At 37.7% G+C, this 20,946-nt stretch overlaps 1 protein-coding gene across 1 annotated transcript in view; it reads left to right on the plus strand.

The window, feature by feature from the left end:
- Positions 1 to 3,999, plus strand: part of WDHD1 (WD repeat and HMG-box DNA binding protein 1) — a 59,278-nt gene extending 55,279 nt beyond the window's left edge. The window contains exons 24-25 of the mRNA XM_041757801.1: positions 1,445 to 1,583; positions 3,339 to 3,999. Of these exons, the coding sequence (XP_041613735.1) occupies positions 1,445 to 1,583; positions 3,339 to 3,539 (340 nt within the window). The 3' untranslated portion in view covers positions 3,540 to 3,999. The remainder of the gene's footprint in view (positions 1 to 1,444; positions 1,584 to 3,338) is intronic.
- The last annotated feature ends 16,947 nt before the right edge of the window (positions 4,000 to 20,946 follow it).

A 20,946-nucleotide genomic window follows, 5' to 3' on the forward strand; every position in this document is an offset into this window, starting at 1 on the left:
AGACCCAAGATCAAGTCCCACATCAGCCTCCCTGCATGGAGCCTGCTTCTCCCTCTGCCTGTGTCTGTGCCTCTCTTTCTCTCTGTGTCTCTCATGAATAAATAAATAAAAATATTTTTAAAAAATTATCACCACTTAACCAAGTATTTTGTCACAAATGTTGATATACTAAATCAGAAGAGAAATGTTTAATTTTTTCTTTTCAAAAACAACTGTTTAGGGCCAGGGAGATTACATGCTATTAGCTAGACTTGTGACGTTGCCCCAAGTTTGAGTAAAATGAATATATATTAATTTCTGGAGATTCATGAACTTTTGTTTAGTATTGCTATTTGTTTTGATTTGTTCTATTATTTTTCTGGAAGTAGAATTATATTCTATGTCTAGCTATACTAGTAATATTTTTTGAAAAGCTTGTTTTTCTAAAAATTAAAAAGTTAAGTAAAATCCCTGAATTACTCATAAAGGTAATTCTTTCCTTCTAATCTTTTTTTAGTAAGGTAAGATTAAGATGTTATATTTAATGAGATTTGTATCAGATGTTATGTTATATCCTTTTTGTTTCCATTTAAAATTTTATCATAAACATTTTTCTCTGGTATTTTTGCCTCTATTTTTTGCTATGTCCTTAAGTTTTTATTCAGGTTCCATTTGGTTACAGAGTAGTGAGGGGCAGTATAGCTGGTGTGTTAAGTGTGGGGACTCTGTAGTCAAATTGCCAATCTGTTGAATCCCAGATCTGACTGGTGCTATCTGTGTAACCTGGAATAAGTTAATTCACATTTCTGAGCCTCAATTTCTTCATCTGTGGAATGGAGATAGCAATTGTACCTACCTCATTAGGGTTATTAAAGATGAGATGAGGTAATAAATACATAGCATTTAATACAATGCCTAGCAGATAGTGTGTGCTCAGTAAATATTATTTATGTTAAACCTTTGTGACCTAAAGACAATCTAAGTGTAGAGTCTAATAAAATTGACAAGTGTGCTGTGTTTATGCTTTACATAATAATTACACAAGAAAGGACCCACATTCTAGGTTAGCTGTGAGAGCAAGGATGAGGGGATGTAAGGATCTTGAGAGAAATAAAAATTTCAAATAGCTGGTTTGGAAAATGGAGAAAGAACCCACCAAGGCTACTTGGAAAAATTTTCCTGGCCCAGAGTGGCTGAGTGAAAATAGAGACCTTGAGCCTGTCAGCATTCTAAAAAGAGCTGAAAATACAAATGTGAGTAAAATTGGGATTTTTTCAGTTCATTATTCCTGTGGTCTTCAGGCAGTTTTAAGTGATATGTAGTATGAATATTAACAAGTATAATGAATTGTGTCTCTCTTACTTTATATAGGTTTGCAAAGACTAATAGTTAATTACTAATCTGAAAAATCATAAAGTACTTTACATTTTAAGCATAAATTTTTTTCACATAATTGCTATTTTAGGCCAAAGACTGGGTTCCAGATGTGGCTGGAAGAAAACAGAAGTAGCATTTTGTCTGACAATCCTGACTTTTCAGATGAAGCAGACATAATAAAAGAAGGAATGATTCGATTTAGAGTATTGTCAGCTGAAGAAAGGAAGGTAAGAATAATTTTGCTGAGATTGAGATCTTAGTAAATTCCCAGGTTTTAAAAATTCTTACAGGGCAGCCCCAGTGCTCCTCTGCCTGTGTCTCTGCCTCTCTCTCTCTCTCTCTCTCTCTCTCTCGCGCGCGCGCTCTGTCTCTGGATAAATAAAATAAAATCTTAAAAAAAAAATTAAAAAAAAAATTAAAATTAACAGAAACTCTTGCTGGAGAGGAAATTAAATAACTGAAATGTCAGCTTTGAACATATAGATGTGTAATGATTACTATTTAGTGCCGATGGTTAAATTTTGGGCAGATACTACTGTTTATAGCTGTATATAAGTTCCTATATAAGTTGGAGGGGATACCCCAAGAAAAAGTATTACTTCTAAATCAAAAGCAAATAAAGTTAATAAGTAAAAATGAAATTAACTTACATATTTGGACTACTACTTTAGAGTTCTTACAAGCAGAGTTTTCTAAAATGCTGTGTACTTCCACAGTGAATACAAAATGAGAATACTGCGCTGCCTGGCTGGTTCAGTCGGTAGAGCATGTGACTCTTGATCTCAGGGTCCTGAGTTTAAGTCCCAAGGTGGCTGTAGAGCTTATTTAAAAACAAAAACAAAAACACCAAAATGAGAATACTACTTTTAAGTAAATAAAAAAAAAAGGTGGTATTCTGTTATAACCATTCAGTTGGGAATTAGGACAGGTGATTAGTACCTATTGTTCCTCATGTAAATTTCTTCCATGTGAGGGAGGGCTGGGAGCAGCTTTCTGTTGAAAGGGGAAGGAATGTGTTTGGTATATCAATTAAATCATCAGATTTCACTTCTCCAGGGATGATCATATGCAGCATGGGCACCTGGGCACCTGGTGAAATAGATACTTGCCTTGATAAACTGGGTTTTAAGAGTAAAGGTGTTACAAAATGAGGAAGCTAGGAACTGGTTTAACCACCTCTAGCCTCATTTAGAATTTCACTGGCAACTTTGTGCTTCTCATTTTTTATAAGAATTTATAAGAGCATACAAATTCTAAAGAATTAGATAAAATGGCATCTGAATGGTCTTATGCAGCAAAAGAGGAAGAGACTTGTTAAAAGTTGTGATTGTGTTTTTGAATACTGAAAAATATAATCAGTATTTTTAAGGTAAACCTTAAACATTTGCTTAAATCCAGTCTGTTAATATGAGAAATTTTGCAGCTCCAAAGGATTCCTTTCTACAGTAAAGAAATGGGAAAGGAAATAAAGTGGAAGGAGCTATTACATATTAAAATAGATTTAAAAGACTGATGCATGGGCACTTGGGTGGCTTAGTCAGTTAAGCATCTAACTCAATCTCAGCTCAGGTCTTGATCTCAGGGTTGAGTTCAAGCCCCACATTGTGCTCCACAGTCCATATGGAGCGTACTTAATAAAATGAATGAATGATCTCAAAATAAAAGGTTTCATTTTTTAAAAATTACCTACAGTTATAGTATTTTGCACTTAATATGGTTAAATACTAGCAGAGTTTAGGTTGAAATATTAGAGGTAGAATATAGATTTGTTAATATTGCTCTGAAATTGAGTATTGAGAGATTTGTTAACAATGAGAACCCTTAATGATTAGATTAACAATTCAGGTGCTAATTATGCTGCTTTTTTTTTTAATGCTAGTTTTTATATATGGGATTGTTACCTGGAAAAGTAAGGAAATCATTTCCTTTCTATTTCTTAGTTATTGTCTATAAATCTTTTCTCTTCCCATATTTTTATAAAGGCATGGGCTTCTAAGGCCAAAGGAGGAACTACAAGTGATGGAGCTGAAGCAAAGAAGCGAAAACGTGTGGTTGATGAAAGTCATCAAACTGAAAATCAGAAAGAAAAAGCAAAAGAGAATCTGAATTTGCCTAAAAAACAAAAACCTTTAGATCTTTCTACCAATCAGAAACTGTCAGCTTTTGCATTTAAACAGGAATAGAGTTAAGAAAAGTAGGAAAGGTAATGGATTTTTTACTCATCGTTAATGAACCTGGACTTAAAATCCTTAGAAAACTCATTATGTATTTTTAAGTGTTTAATGCCAACTATTTGTCTTTATAAGATAACATAGTAATTATATTGGTGTAGGTAACGGCATATGTAGAAACCATCATCTCTGCAGATTGCTCTGCCTCCCAAATGGAGGGCCATTCAGAAACATTGTGATTACAGTCACTGACTTGAAGCCCCTGGCATGTTCCAATGGAAGCCAGTTTGATTTTGTTTCTTGCCTTCAAAATCATCAAAGCAAAGGTCTTCAAACCTCTGAGCATTGAAGTATCTTCAATGGGTTTCCTTGTTTGATTTATGTCATGTACTGGGAAGTACTACAGAAGTTCTCTTCCAAGTTTGTTCCTGTAGACTCTTCTCTGTGTCTGTACTGGACTAGGGGCCATGTTTTTTAATATGGGGCCTAAACATGTAAATTTTGTAGATGAGATTTTTTTCTGTTGTTTTGGAAATTTTTTCGTATGTGTCTTTCAATTGTCTTTTGTATTACCGGGTTTTTAAAAAATAAATAAGACTTTCACATTTCCATATTTAGCTTACTATGGCCTTAACATTATATTTCTATGAAATGAAAATGTTTCTAGAAAATATATTTTATATATATTGCCGTAATTTCACCACCACCCCTATCCTGTTACACATCATACACATGGAAAAGAAGATTGAGAATACTGTTTTTATAGTATTTCAGCCTAGGGCATAACGTGTTCCTGGTAAGATACTCTGGTTATCATCATCAGCAGTACTTTCCTGAGCAAGTCTTTGAAGCTGTGATAAGAGAGTAAAGAGTTAGGGAAAGTGTTTAATTCCTCTTTAATTTTGAACAAACAAGATTTAATTGTTTCATATATATATTTGGTTATATATGTATATTTGGTTAGAATAAGCAGAGCTTAATACAAATGCAACCACTTACTGAGAGCAGAGTACACAGGGGTGGGCATGGAGAGGGGGTTGTAGTAAAATAAAATCAGGTGGCTCAGAATTGAGGATGCTTTTGTATGTTGGAAGGAACATAATTGTTGAAAATTCAATGTGTAAAAGCCAGAGATATTCCTTATCTCGTGACTAAGGTTAGGAACAAATACATTTCTGATTTTTTTAATTAATAGCTGCTTAGAGAGACACAGTGCAGTGGTTAGGAGTACAGATTTCAAAGCCAAACAGCCTGGGTCCATAGACTTACTCTAGTACCCACCAGCTGAATAAATCTTGGACAAGTTTCTAGTCTTTGACCACTTATCTGTAAAACGGGAATAATAATAGTACCTACTTAAGGGTTGGTATGAGAATTAAATGAGATAGCACTTAGTTCCTGGTACATAGTAATGCTTTTTACAAATGTTAGCTATTATTAGTTATGCTGTTGGTTATTTCATCTTGCTTCATCACTAGGTTTCATTCTGAATACTGTATGAATTTTTATTTCAAGATTCTGAGATAAAAGTTTATTTATAATGGGGCACATGGGTGGCTCATTTGGTTAAGTGTCTGCCTTCAGCTCAGGTCATGATCTCAGTGTCCTGGGATTGAGCCCTTCGTTGGGCTCCCTGCTCAGTGGGAAGTCTGCTTCTCCCTCTCCCTCTCATGATCCTCCACACTTGTGCTCTTTGTCTCAAAAAAATAAAGAAAACCTTGGGGGAAAAGTTTATTTATAATGCTAAGGAAAATATGTTTGTAGACAGACATGTATTTGTTTTTATGTCCTCAACTTACTGTACATAGGATCTAATCCTTCAGTGTTATATTACAGTTCCATAGGAACCTGATAGTACCAAGGATTTGCAAAAAAAGAAAAAAAAGGCGTTTCTAATCCCTTTTAATTGATTTAAGGAACATTTTTATATTGACTTGGTTTAAATTATAAATCAGAACTTGGAAACCAAGAAACCTTATCTTTATTCCTTTGCTATATAAGATTAAACCCTTAAAAAGAATTTTTTTTTCCAGAGAATTGGGACTTAAGGGTGGGAAAATGGAAATGGAAATAAATGAATGTATTAACCATCATAATGACATCAATAATATTGTCTATTCGGGGGATCCCTGGGTGGCGCAGCGGTTTGGCGCCTGCCTTTGGCCCAGGGCGCGATCCTGGAGACCTGGGATCGAATCCCACGTCAGGCTCCCGGTGCATGGAGCCTGCTTCTCCCTCTGCCTGTGTCTCTGCCTCTCTCTCTCTCTCTGTGACTATCATAAATAAATAAAAATTTAAAAAAATAATATTGTCTATTCTGAGCTTCTTATGTGCTGTAGAATATAGCCATTTGCTTAATTTCATTCTCTAGTAGTAAAACGTCTCAAAGAAGTTATTTTAATACTTTATATTCATCAAAAGAGCATCATCTGATTATTTCAGAGAGCAAGTGAGTGAGCACTGAGTTAGTGCCTGAGAACTCTGGAGGCTGTGGTAATCTGTAGCCTGTGGTGAACCATGGCTGCTAACATGGAACAGATCTTCTAGACAAAAGGATGAGACCAATCCATGTAGAAATTAAAAAGTATCTTAATCAGTGACTGGTTGTCTAATGTGTCTTTTTGTTTTCCAATTGCTTTATTATAGAAGTATGTAATTTTCTGCCAGGTTTTATTTTGAAAATTTTCAGACCTACAGAAAATTTCAAGTAGTACAGTGAACATACATATACCCTTTATCTAGATTGACTTACTGTTGACATTTTGCAATATATGCTTTATAAATAGGGTTTTTCCAAGCCAACTGAAATATGCATCATGATATTTCACTCCTTAATACCTCAACAGGTGTCCCCTAAGAACAAAGACATTCTTCTACATAATCACAATATCATTATTATACCAAAGAAATTTAACAGGAGACTATTATTGCCTAACATGCATTTCATATTATATTTTCCCCCAAAGTACACTTTAGCCTCCCCCTGCCCCCGACCCAATCTAGGGTCAAACAAGAATCCTGCATTGAAAAAATTTAAATCCTACATTGCATTGAATTAGAAGTACATACCACTTTTATAGTTGAAGAATAGTTGACATGCAGTATTATATTAGTTTCAGGTGTATAACAGTGATTATGTGTATACACATTATGATAGAAGTACATACTTTTTATTTTTAAGATTTTATTTATTAGAAAGACAACTCTAGCATGGAGAGAGGCAGAGGGAGAGAGAGAAGCAGGCTCTCTGATGAGCAGGGAGCCCAACATGGGGCTCAATCCCAAGACCCTGGGATCGTGACCTGAGCCAAAGTCAAAGGCTTAACCAACTGAGCTACCCTCAGAAGTACATACTTTTTAATACAGGAAGAATGAGGGCAGCCCTGGTGGCACAGCGGTTTAGCGCCGCCTGCAGCCCAGGGCGTGATCCTGGAGACCCTGGATAGAGTCTTGTGTCGGGCTCCCTGCATGGAGCCTGCTTCTCCCTCTGCCTGTGTCTCTGCCTCTCTCTCTCTCTGTGTCTCTATGAATAAATAAATAAAATCTTAAAAAAAAAAAAAAAGGAAGAATGAAGAGGAACATCACCTCCAATCCTAATACCCAAAGATAACCCACTGTTAACATTTTGGTTTATGCCATTAGGCTTCTTTCTGTGCATGTGTTTTTTCTTCCATATTGATACGCTATCCACATTCATGGTCCCAAGAGCTGTAGGAAAAAAAAAAAAAAAAAAAAACTTCCCCCAAATCCAAAAGAAAATAAAACAATTTAAACCTAAAATTTAAAGTGTTGCCTTTTGCTGGTAATGGTCCTGTGGTTAATACTAATTTCTATCTTCTCTGGAACTGTATCATAAAGGGTAAAACCATAGAACTGAAAATAAACATAATGGAATCAAAAAGTCAAAAGTTGGTTCTTCGAAAGACATAAATTAGAGAATTATCTGGCTAGATTAATCATAAGAGGAAAAGGGTGATAAGTGACACTAGGAATAAAAAGAAATGTATAACTACAAATGATACAGATTTTTGAAAGAGGCGTGTCATGATCTGTTTTATGTGTCAGTTGGCTAGGCCACCATTGCCAGTTATTCAGTGAAACGCTAATCTGTGTATTGCTATGAAGGTATTTTATAGATTCTATTAAAGTCCATAACCCAGTGACTTTTAAGTAAATGAGGTAATCCTAGATAATCTGGGTGGGTCTGTTTCAATCAGTTGAAAGACTTTAAAGAGCAGAACTGGGGCTTTCTGAGGGAGGAGAAATTATACTTGTAGACAGGTTCAGCTCAAGCCAAATTGCCCGCCTACCCTTCCTGGAGGTCTACCCTGTGGATCTAGGATTTCAGACTTGCCTTCCAGCCTCTATTGTGTGAATGAATTCCTTGCAATAAATCTTTTAATATATTTCTCCTACTGGGTTTGTTTCGCTGGTTGAACACTGATTAATTCAGGACTGTTATAAATAGTCCATCATGTGATGCACGGATAAACCAAAGTGATGTATCTATACAATGGAATATTTGGCAATAAAAAGAAACGGAGTACTGGTACATGTTACATCATGGATAAAATATGAAAACGTGATAAGTGAAGAAACCATTCACAAATACCACGTACTATATGATTCCGTTTATATAAAATGTCCAGAATAGTCAAATCTGTAGAGACCATGTTTTAGTGGTTGCCTAGAGGTACGGGTTAAGAGGAAAGAGTGAGTGAGTGACTGCTTTAGGTACAGGGTTTCTTTTTGGAGTGATGAAAATGTCCTGGGTAGTGTTGCACAACTGATTTACTAAAAACCACTGAATTGTATACTTTAAGTGGGTGACTGTATGGGATGTCTTCTCTGAGGCTTAAAAAACTGATTTGAAGAAAGGAATATCTGAATAGTCTGTAACCAATTTTAGAAATTTAGTCTATATTTTAAATTCTCAAAAAGAAAATACCAGGCTAGATGAATTTTTTTTTAAAAGATATATTTACTTAGTGATTGGGGGTGGAGTAGGGGTACTGTGCTGAGCATAGTCTATTTCACGACTCTGAGATCATGACCCTGAGATTATGCCCTGGGTCAAAATCAAGAGTCCAATGCTTAGCAAACTGAGCCATCAAGCTCATCAAGGTGTCCCAGGCTTAGAATTAGAAACAAGTTCTATCAAATCAAGTAAAAATTCCAATCTTACCAAATTATTGAGTATAGCAACTGTCATAATTTTAATACTGAAACCTGACAAAGTTCTAGAAGGAAGAATAAAGATTTTACTTGAGAGAGAACGAGTGGGAGGAGGGGCAGAGGGAGAAACAGACTCTCTGTGGAGCAGGGAGCCCAACTTGGGACTTGATTCCAGGACCTTGGGATCATGACCTGAGCTGAAGGCAGACGCTTAGAGCCCATCTAGAAGGAAAATTATAAACCAAAACTCACTGGTGAAAATAGATGAAAACTAAAAATTTAGTAGGCCAGATCCTATAATGTGTGGGGGAAAAGAAAGATAACAATTAATTTTCCCATTGACAATTCTAAGAATATACCATTGATCTAACATTGGAAAGTTAGTTAATGCTGATTATGGGACAAAAATTGCATAGAAGGACATCTCTTTAGAGGGATTTGTGCCATTCTGGGTTTTTTTGTCACTTTATGGAATTCACTGTATGTTAGCAAACTAAGTCATCCGAGGACTAAAATATGTTGATGAGGAGGATAATAAAATAAGCATAGATTTAAACTACTGGAACACTTTTCTTTTTTTTTAAGATTTTATTTATTCATGAGAGACAGAGAGAGAGAGGCAGAGACACAGGCAGAGGGAGACACAGGCTCCATGCAAGAAGCTCAATGTGGGACTCGATCCCAGGACTCCAGGATCACACCCTGGGCCGAAGGCAGGCACTAAACCACTGAGCCACCCAGGGATCCCCTAGAACACTTATTTTAAAAGGAATGATGCTGTTGTTCTTTTAATTATAAATTGTATTTCATTTAATAGATCTTTGTCTTCTGTTTTCTCCTGGTATATTTCTCTATTGGAATTCATGTTTCTGTTGTAATTGTGGATACATGTTAATCTCACCAAGAGACCCAGGTTTTTGAGGGCAGGAACCATACTGGTAGATGGTTGGCAGAGTCGACACAGTGAAAGCTTTGGAAATTACCAAATTATTGAGTATAGCACCTGACAGGTGTAGGGTTTATACCCTGCCTCTACTTCCTCTACTACTGGAGCTATATGCTCTGGGAACCACTTAACCTCTCTGATTTTCTTTGCTCTCTGGTCTTTGTAATAAAGATGACAATAATTTTCTGCTCAGACCTCAGTCTCAGAGGACCTATTCAGGCCGCATCCTCGGAAGGATAGCTGCATATCACTTGCCATTTGACTTTACTTCCCCAGGCCAGCGCTGCCTTGAAAGTGCACAACTAACCTCAATATTCAGGGGCCCAGTCTCTCTCCCAGAAACCTGGAATTTGGATACAGGAGCAGAATCAGTTAAGCTGAGGAACTGAGCTTGATAGGCATGTAGAAGCGAGTGCCATAGCCATAGCAGGGGAAAACTAAAGTTGTGGAGAAGCAGGGAAATGAATGGACAGAAGAAACCCATCTAGTGAAAATGGAAAAATGGGGGGGAGAGGAATTAAAAACAAACAAAATTGCCATGTCAGCATTATCTTAGCTGCTTTGGGGCTCTAATAACAAAAACCCTACAGAAAGAAGGATGAAGAGCCAGCACTCTATAATTTTTACAGAAGAGTGTGGAGCAGATTAATGGCAAATGAAATGTTTTGCCTTGGGTTGGAACCTGCCCTCAACCCCTAAGAGTGTTCCTTGATGAAGACAGCTGGATTGGAATTGATATAGATTGGTTTTTCTAAAGAGGGAGGAGTATTAGTGTGGTTCAATGAGATAGAGACTCTTCATGACATCATTTCTCCCTCAAATTAAATGCTATAGCAGCTGATTAAAAATAGTAGCTGGGTATATCTGAAATATATAAAGAACTCTTAAATTCAGCATTAAAAACAAAACATATAGTCCAATTAGAAAATGAGTAAAAGGGATCTCTGGGTGGCGCAGCGGTTTGGTGCCTGCCTTTGGCCCAGGGTGCGATCCTGGAGACCATGGATCGAATCCCACGTCGGGCTCCCGGTATATGGAGCCTGCTTCTCCCTCTGCCTGTGTCTCTGCCTCTCTCTCTGTGTGACTATCATAAATAAATAAAAATTTATATAAAAAAAATATCATTGCTGGAACAGCCTGGGGTGCTCAGTGGTTTTAGCGCATGAGTTGTGATCCTGGAGTCCCGGACCGATCCCATGTCAGGCTTCCCTGCATACCATCTTCATCGCCTGGCATCTTCTGCCTTATTTCAGAGAGCAACAGAGCTGACATGAGATATTAGTGCCTGAGAACTCTGGAGGCTGTGGTAATCTGTAGCCTGTGGTGAACCACGGCTGCTAACATGGAACAGATCTTCTAGACAAAAGGATGAGACCAATCCATGTAGAAATTAAAAAGTATCTTAATCAGTGACTGGTTGTCTAATGTGTCTTTTTGTTTTCCAATTGCTTTATTATAGAAGTATGTAATTTTCTGCCAGGTTTTATTTTGAAAATTTTCAGACCTACAGAAAATTTCAAGTAGTACAGTGAACATACATATACCCTTTATCTAGATTGACTTACTGTTGACATTTTGCAATATATGCTTTATAAATAGGGTTTTTCCAAGCCAACTGAAATATGCATCATGATATTTCACTCCTTAATACCTCAACAGGTGTCCCCTAAGAACAAAGACATTCTTCTACATAATCACAATATCATTATTATACCAAAGAAATTTAACAGGAGACTATTATTGCCTAACATGCATTTCATATTATATTTTCCCCCAAAGTACACTTTAGCCTCCCCCCGCCCCCGACCCAATCTAGGGTCAAACAAGAATCCTGCATTGAAAAAATTTAAATCCTACATTGCATTGAATTAGAAGTACATACCACTTTTATAGTTGAAGAATAGTTGACATGCAGTATTATATTAGTTTCAGGTGTATAACAGTGATTATGTGTATACACATTATGATAGAAGTACATACTTTTTATTTTTAAGATTTTATTTATTAGAAAGACAACTCTAGCATGGAGAGAGGCAGAGGGAGAGAGAGAAGCAGGCTCTCTGATGAGCAGGGAGCCCAACATGGGGCTCAATCCCAAGACCCTGGGATCGTGACCTGAGCCAAAGTCAAAGGCTTAACTAACTGAGCTACCCTCAGAAGTACATACTTTTTAATACAGGAAGAATGAGGGCAGCCCTGGTGGCACAGCGGTTTAGCGCCGCCTGCAGCCCAGGGCGTGATCCTGGAGACCCTGGATAGAGTCTTGTGTCGGGCTCCCTGCATGGAGCCTGCTTCTCCCTCTGCCTGTGTCTCTGCCTCTCTCTCTCTCTGTGTCTCTATGAATAAATAAATAAAATCTTAAAAAAAAAAAAAAAAGGAAGAATGAAGAGGAACATCACCTCCAATCCTAATACCCAAAGATAACCCACTGTTAACATTTTGGTTTATGCCATTAGGCTTCTTTCTGTGCATGTGTTTTTTCTTCCATATTGATACGCTATCCACATTCATGGTCCCAAGAGCTGTAGGAAAAAAAAAAAAAAAAACAAAACTTCCCCCAAATCCAAAAGAAAATAAAACAATTTAAACCTAAAATTTAAAGTGTTGCCTTTTGCTGGTAATGGTCCTGTGGTTAATACTAATTTCTATCTTCTCTGGAACTGTATCATAAAGGGTAAAACCATAGAACTGAAAATAAACATAATGGAATCAAAAAGTCAAAAGTTGGTTCTTCGAAAGACATAAATTAGAGAATTATCTGGCTAGATTAATCATAAGAGGAAAAGGGTGATAAGTGACACTAGGAATAAAAAGAAATGTATAACTACAAATGATACAGATTTTTGAAAGAGGCGTGTCATGATCTGTTTTATGTGTCAGTTGGCTAGGCCACCATTGCCAGTTATTCAGTGAAACGCTAATCTGTGTATTGCTATGAAGGTATTTTATAGATTCTATTAAAGTCCATAACCCAGTGACTTTTAAGTAAATGAGGTAATCCTAGATAATCTGGGTGGGTCTGTTTCAATCAGTTGAAAGACTTTAAAGAGCAGAACTGGGGCTTTCTGAGGGAGGAGAAATTATACTTGTAGACAGGTTCAGCTCAAGCCAAATTGCCCGCCTACCCTTCCTGGAGGTCTACCCTGTGGATCTAGGATTTCAGACTTGCCTTCCAGCCTCTATTGTGTGAATGAATTCCTTGCAATAAATCTTTTAATATATTTCTCCTACTGGGTTTGTTTCGCTGGTTGAACACTGATTAATTCAGGACTGTTATAAATAGTCCATCATGTGATGCACGGATAAACCAAAGTGATGTATCTATACAATGGAATATTTGGCAATAAAAAGAAACGGAGTACTGGTACATGTTACATCATGGATAAAATATGAAAACGTGATAAGTGAAGAAACCATTCACAAATACCACGTACTATATGATTCCGTTTATATAAAATGTCCAGAATAGTCAAATCTGTAGAGACCATGTTTTAGTGGTTGCCTAGAGGTACGGGTTAAGAGGAAAGAGTGAGTGAGTGACTGCTTTAGGTACAGGGTTTCTTTTTGGAGTGATGAAAATGTCCTGGGTAGTGTTGCACAACTGATTTACTAAAAACCACTGAATTGTATACTTTAAGTGGGTGACTGTATGGGATGTCTTCTCTGAGGCTTAAAAAACTGATTTGAAGAAAGGAATATCTGAATAGTCTGTAACCAATTTTAGAAATTTAGTCTATATTTTAAATTCTCAAAAAGAAAATACCAGGCTAGATGAATTTTTTTTTTAAAAGATATATTTACTTAGTGATTGGGGGTGGAGTAGGGGTACTGTGCTGAGCATAGTCTATTTCACGACTCTGAGATCATGACCCTGAGATTATGCCCTGGGTCAAAATCAAGAGTCCAATGCTTAGCCAACTGAGCCATCAAGCTCATCAAGGTGTCCCAGGCTTAGAATTAGAAACAAGTTCTATCAAATCAAGTAAAAATTCCAATCTTACCAAATTATTGAGTATAGCAACTGTCATAATTTTAATACTGAAACCTGACAAAGTTCTAGAAGGAAGAATAAAGATTTTACTTGAGAGAGAACGAGTGGGAGGAGGGGCAGAGGGAGAAACAGACTCTCTGTGGAGCAGGGAGCCCAACTTGGGACTTGATTCCAGGACCTTGGGATCATGACCTGAGCTGAAGGCAGACGCTTAGAGCCCATCTAGAAGGAAAATTATAAACCAAAACTCACTGGTGAAAATAGATGAAAACTAAAAATTTAGTAGGCCAGATCCTATAATGTGTGGGGGAAAAGAAAGATAACAATTAATTTTCCCATTGACAATTCTAAGAATATACCATTGATCTAACATTGGAAAGTTAGTTAATGCTGATTATGGGACAAAAATTGCATAGAAGGACATCTCTTTAGAGGGATTTGTGCCATTCTGGTTTTTTTTGTCACTTTATGGAATTCACTGTATGTTAGCAAACTAAGTCATCCGAGGACTAAAATATGTTGATGAGGAGGATAATAAAATAAGCATAGATTTAAACTACTGGAACACTTTTCTTTTTTTTTAAGATTTTATTTATTCATGAGAGACAGAGAGAGAGAGAGGCAGAGACACAGGCAGAGGGAGACACAGGCTCCATGCAAGAAGCCCAATGTGGGACTCGATCCCAGGACTCCAGGATCACACCCTGGGCCGAAGGCAGGCACTAAACCACTGAGCCACCCAGGGATCCCCTAGAACACTTATTTTAAAAGGAATGATGCTGTTGTTCTTTTAATTATAAATTGTATTTCATTTAATAGATCTTTGTCTTCTGTTTTCTCCTGGTATATTTCTCTATTGGAATTCATGTTTCTGTTGTAATTGTGGATACATGTTAATCTCACCAAGAGACCCAGGTTTTTGAGGGCAGGAACCATACTGGTAGATGGTTGGCAGAGTCGACACAGTGAAAGCTTTGGAAATTACCAAATTATTGAGTATAGCACCTGACAGGTGTAGGGTTTATACCCTGCCTCTACTTCCTCTACTACTGGAGCTATATGCTCTGGGAACCACTTAACCTCTCTGATTTTCTTTGCTCTCTGGTCTTTGTAATAAAGATGACAATAATTTTCTGCTCAGACCTCAGTCTCAGAGGACCTATTCAGGCCGCATCCTCGGAAGGATAGCTGCATATCACTTGCCATTTGACTTTACTTCCCCAGGCCAGCGCTGCCTTGAAAGTGCACAACTAACCTCAATATTCAGGGGCCCAGTCTCTCTCCCAGAAACCTGGAATTTGGATACAGGAGCAGAATCAGTTAAGCTGAGGAACTGAGCTTGATAGGCATGTAGAAGCGAGTGCCATAGCCATAGCAGGGGAAAACTAAAGTTGTGGAGAAGCAGGGAAATGAATGGACAGAAGAAACCCATCTAGTGAAAATGGAAAAATGGGGGGGAGAGGAATTAAAAACAAACAAAATTGCCATGTCAGCATTATCTTAGCTGCTTTGGGGCTCTAATAACAAAAACCCTACAGAAAGAAGGATGAAGAGCCAGCACTCTATAATTTTTACAGAAGAGTGTGGAGCAGATTAATGGCAAATGAAATGTTTTGCCTTGGGTTGGAACCTGCCCTCAACCCCTAAGAGTGTTCCTTGATGAAGACAGCTGGATTGGAATTGATATAGATTGGTTTTTCTAAAGAGGGAGGAGTATTAGTGTGGTTCAATGAGATAGAGACTCTTCATGACATCATTTCTCCCTCAAATTAAATGCTATAGCAGCTGATTAAAAATAGTAGCTGGGTATATCTGAAATATATAAAGAACTCTTAAATTCAGCATTAAAAACAAAACATATAGTCCAATTAGAAAATGAGTAAAAGGGATCTCTGGGTGGCGCAGCGGTTTGGTGCCTGCCTTTGGCCCAGGGTGCGATCCTGGAGACCATGGATCGAATCCCACGTCGGGCTCCCGGTATATGGAGCCTGCTTCTCCCTCTGCCTGTGTCTCTGCCTCTCTCTCTGTGTGACTATCATAAATAAATAAAAATTTATATAAAAAAAATATCATTGCTGGGACAGCCTGGGTGGCTCAGTGGTTTAGCGCTGAGGTGTGATCCTGGAGTCCCGGAACCGAGTCCCATGTCAGGCTCCCTGCATGGAGCCTGCTTCTCCCTCTGCCTGTGTCTCTGCCTCTCTCTCTCTCTCTGTGTCTGACTATCATAAATTAAAAAAAAAAAAAAACTATGACGAGACACCGTTACACACATGTCAAAGCAGCTAAAATGAAAAATAGTGACAATACCAAATGCGAGTGAGGATGTAGAGAAACTGGATCACTCATACATTGCTTGTGGGAATATAAAATGGTATCACCACTCTAGGAAATAATTAGGCAACTTCTTTCAAAAACTAAAATGGACTTACTATATGACCAGCAGCTGCCCTCTTAGACACTTATCCCAGAGAAATGGAAACTTACTTCACACAGGAATATCTGTTCACAGCAGCTTTATTCTTAATAGCCTCACAATCGAAACTATCCAAATGTCCCTCAATGGCTAAATGGTAAAACAAACGATGGTATGTTCAGACCATGGTACACTACTCAGCAACAAAATATTAACACATACAACAATTTGGATTAATTGCAAGGAAATTATACTGACTGAAAAGAGCCAATCTCAAAGGATATTTTGTTTTCCATCCCACTGTATGATTCTATTTATATACTATTCATAAAATAATATAATTGTGGAGTTAAGGAACAGATTAGTGATTGCCAGAGTTGAAGATGGAAAGGAGAGAGATACAGCGATAAAGCAAGTCTTGTGATGGTAGAGTTGAGTATCTTCATCTTGGCGATGGTTTCACAAGGCTTTATATGTGTTAAAATTGCATAGAGCTATTACACAAATAAATCTGTACTGGTAAAATCTGAATAAGTTGTATGGATTGCTCCATGTTGATTTTTTGGCTTTGATATTCTACTATATAGTTGGTTAAGGTGTTAAAATTGGAGGAAGATGGGGGGAGGTGGGCAATAGCTGAGAATATCCTACCAATTGACTGAAAAACCCTGTGGCATTTCTAGCTAATGGCAGAGAATTTATATTCTTGACTCTCAACAGGGTTATAAACTCTTTAAGACCAGATTTTTTTTAAAAAAAATTATTTATTTGACACAGAGAGAGAGAAAGCACAAGCAGGCAGAGCCGCAGCCAGAGGGAGAAGAAAGCTCCCCACAGAGCAGGGAGCCCAATGGGGAACTCAATCCTAGGACCCTGGGATCACGCCCTGAGCCAAAGGCAGATGCTCAACCACTGAGCCACCCAGGTGCCCCAGAGCAGATCTATTTTTTGTATCTTCTGAGCCTGGCCCAGTGCCTCTCCTAAACAATGTTTTCCTCATTAACACTGATAAAGAATTCTGAGCCCACAATTGGGTAATCTGAATGATCTTTATCAATAAACCAAGAATAATACTCCTTATGCATTTTAAAGTCATGATTAATTTGTAGAAAAATAAAGGGATAGTAAGTAAAAAAAAAACTTTATTAGGAAAGTTAACAATTTATATATAACAAACTTCTTCACTTCAAATGAATATTGGTGCACAAACTAGAAAAATATAAAGAATACCATCATACGACCTTTTAGCAAAACAAGATCTTCTAGATTTTTGTCACAAAATATTGTGTAATAATAACAAGTTTCCTGTCAAATGAATGACTAGCTGGATGAAAATGCCACATGTCCTTTTTGTCCTAAGAAATATACAGGTCACCTATTGATTTTTGAGTTTGAGAAAATTCATCGGTAACACCATCATCTGAAAACTCATCATCTGAGATTTCATTTATATGATCAATTCCAACATCATTAGAGTCTAGAGTGCTATCTGTGTCTTTGCATTTATCTTCTGATTCATCGAATAATTTTGAAACATCTCCCCTTGTCAATTCCTTTTAGTTTGCTACTGTGGATGGAAAATGAGAAATTCTGAAATCTCAACTTCTGTGAAATCTTCAGGCAAACTTTAAAATAGTTCCTCCAGTTTCTTTTATTCCTTCTTAAAAATGAATGCAATACTTTGGGCAATAAGAAAACTATACGTAACCCTTTTTTTTTTTTTAAGATTTTATTTATTTATTCATGAGAGACACAGAGAGAGAGACAGAGACATAGGCAGAGGGAGAAGCAGGCTCCCTGCGGGGAGCCCAATGTAGGACTAGATCCCAGGACCCCAGGATCACGCCCTGAGCCAAAGGCAGATGCTCAGCCACTGAGCAGGCATCCCTCTTTTAAAAAAACAACAACAACAACAAACCATTGATTTGCACCATCCTTTTAGGTGATTCCATCCTTTTCCCATATTTTTAAAAATAATTTAATTGCTTCTTATAATATAGCTAGGAAAAATTGAAGAGTATGATAAAAAGAATTCCCTAAAGGATTAAATGGCAAAACCTGAGGTAAGAAAAATAAAATCAATAAGATCCCATAGTGTATCTTAAATTTATAAAAGTGTCAATGAGTCCATATGGTAATCACTGAGATGGAATGAGTTTTATTCTATTTCTTCTTACATTAAATTTCCCTTCATTCCTTGGAAGATCTCTAAGAAAGAATTTAAGTCATGGAATATTACTTCTTACAAATACCTAGAACTCTCAAAAGAAAATAAAAATATAGGTTCCAACAGAGGCTGATGGCATCCACAGGTTAATGATGAGTTATTGCTAACTTGTTTGGGATAACAAGATTACAGAGACAAATACTGTCAGTTGCCCATCTAACAGTCATCCCCCCTTTTACTTAGTTTAATGGAACCCTCTTTTTGTTTTGTAACAGCAACAGGGTCATTGATATAAGCCATTCCTCTTTATTGGCAGTTGTTGGTCTAGGGGTGTTCTAGCCAATAAAATAAGGAGAAATCTCCTTAGGTGGAAGTGGGGTGGGATCTTCCTAGAAAATTTTCCTTGCCAACACAGGAAGACAAGTGAGATGGAAGTGGTTTTGACCTCCACTTTCCTGTGGTGTTTGAACACTTTATGTTTGGAGCTACAGCAGCCATCTGTATCAGGGTGGAGACACTAATAGCATGCTGAGAATGACTAAGGAGAAAGTTGGGAAAAACCTGGGTCCTTGTTGACATTACTGAGTTCCCAAGTCATGCCTACAGAGCCATCTCCAGACTTCTGGTTAAGTGAAACTATAAGTGTCTGCATCTAGTTTAAGCTGTGGTTCTCAACCTTGGCTGCATGTGAGAATCATTCTCAATGCCTAGGTCACACTCCAGATCAATGAGATCAGACCTCACCAGGTGGGAGGCAGGTTTCCTAGGTAATTCTAATGTGCAGCCAATTTTGAGAGACACAAGTTCAAACCACTTTTATTTTTATTTTATTTTATTTTATTATTATTTTTTTATTTATGATAGTCACACAGACAGACAGAGAGAGAGAGGCAGAGACATAGGCAGAGGGAGAAGCAGGCTCCATTCACCGGGAGCCCGACGTGGGTCTGGATCCCGGGTCTCCAGGATCGCGCCCTGGGCCAAAGGCAGGCGCCAAACCGCTGCGCCCCCCAGGGATCCCTCAAACCACTTTTAGTAGGGTATTCAGTTTCTGGCAGGAAAAAAAAATCTGCATGATACAGTCTCTTTTCTCTCTCTCATTTTACGATTTATTATTTATTTTAGAGAGAGAGACAGAGTGCACAGGGTGGGGAGGGGCAGAGGGAGAGGGAGAGAGAAAAATGCAAGCCGAATCCACTGAGTACGGAACCCGATGCGAGGTTCAACATGTGGCTGGACCCCACTATCCTGAGATCAGACCTGAGCGGAAACTGAGAGTCCGAGGCTTAATTGACTGTGCCACTCAGGCACCCCCGTACAGTTTCTGATTGAAAACATTTATTTTCAGCCAGATAAAACTCAGATCCCCAAAATTGTGAAAAGATCAGAACCAGTTTGTTTTCTCATCAGCTTTGGTTCATCCATCTGTGAAACATTCATAACATTGCAGTTAATTTCCACAAATACTTGGATGACTGGCTGGGACAAATGTACAGTAGCAGTTGTGATACTAAAAATAAAAATACACCCAGAACAACAAAGAAACATGGTTTTGCACGTCTCTGCTAAGCTGTTCCATTCCTTTTGTCTTTATTATAATTTCCATTTTGCTTTTTTTAATGCCAGGATTTCTGGCAGAATGGTGGCCACCAGTCTTACGGGCAGGAGCGTCTCTGAGTTTTCCAGGTGTAAAGTAATTAACCAGAGGGTATCAGGAAACTCCTGCATGAGGAATTGTTCCATCAAGATCATAAACATCTGTCATCCCTGCTCACATCTGTGCTCTTGTTGAGAGGATAACTGAAAAAACATAAGCAAGCAAAGAAAAATAGAAACAGGGCATGGCAAAATTTTCTATTGCTCTAGTGTTTTAAGAGCTATTAAATTGCTGAATTTCTGACCACACAATTTTTTTCTTTTGTCTCTATAGATCCTATTAAATAATGGCAAATAAATGAAAATAAAAAGTAAATCTACAAAATTGATGATGAAGTGAAATGGGTGTGGAACATCCATGTATGAGATAATTGAATAAATTTAGGAAGACAAAAAAAAATAGGTGATGACCAATGAAGTAAGGGCAGGGAAACTATAGTCTAGACCAGTTCTTTTCTTAATTTGCCTAGAAGTCACCAAGGGAACGTACCTTAAACTGCAGATTATGATTCAATAGGTATAGGATGCAGCATGAAGTTCTGCATTTCTAACAAGCTCCCAGGATATGCCACTGAAACTATTCTGGTTTGTGGACCACACATGAAGTAGACGAGAATACATAAGGAGGGGTTATGGTCCCCAAGAGGCACACCTGCCCTAAGGACCTGAGAGAAGCTGGAGTGAGATGTGGGGCTGGAGCCAAGGAGATTAAGTGCAAATCTGTATTCTGTATTTCAAGGGTTGAAAGCCCATTACCTCAGGGGCCAGACAAGTAAAGGGAAGACAACTGTTGCACGTTGCTATAGCATCCGAATCCACTTACTCAATCTTATAATTTTTCAGTAGATGAGAGAAATCTAGAATTTATATGAAATCTCCTGAATGTGTTTCATTCTTGGCAATCAATTAAAATGGAAGGCTGCTTTCTAAAGAAAGTAAGCAAATATTCCTATGGAGAACCAGAACAGCACTTTCTGGCATTTGGGGGGTTTCCTGTATGCTCACAAAACCTGAGAAAGAAGGGGTAAGCCTAAGATGCCCAGACAATGTCTGGTCAGGTAGTAGTGAGAA

The sequence above is a fragment of the Vulpes lagopus genome, chromosome 6 (assembly GCF_018345385.1).
Source record: "Vulpes lagopus strain Blue_001 chromosome 6, ASM1834538v1, whole genome shotgun sequence".
In the NCBI taxonomy this organism is placed as follows: Eukaryota; Metazoa; Chordata; class Mammalia; order Carnivora; family Canidae; genus Vulpes; species Vulpes lagopus.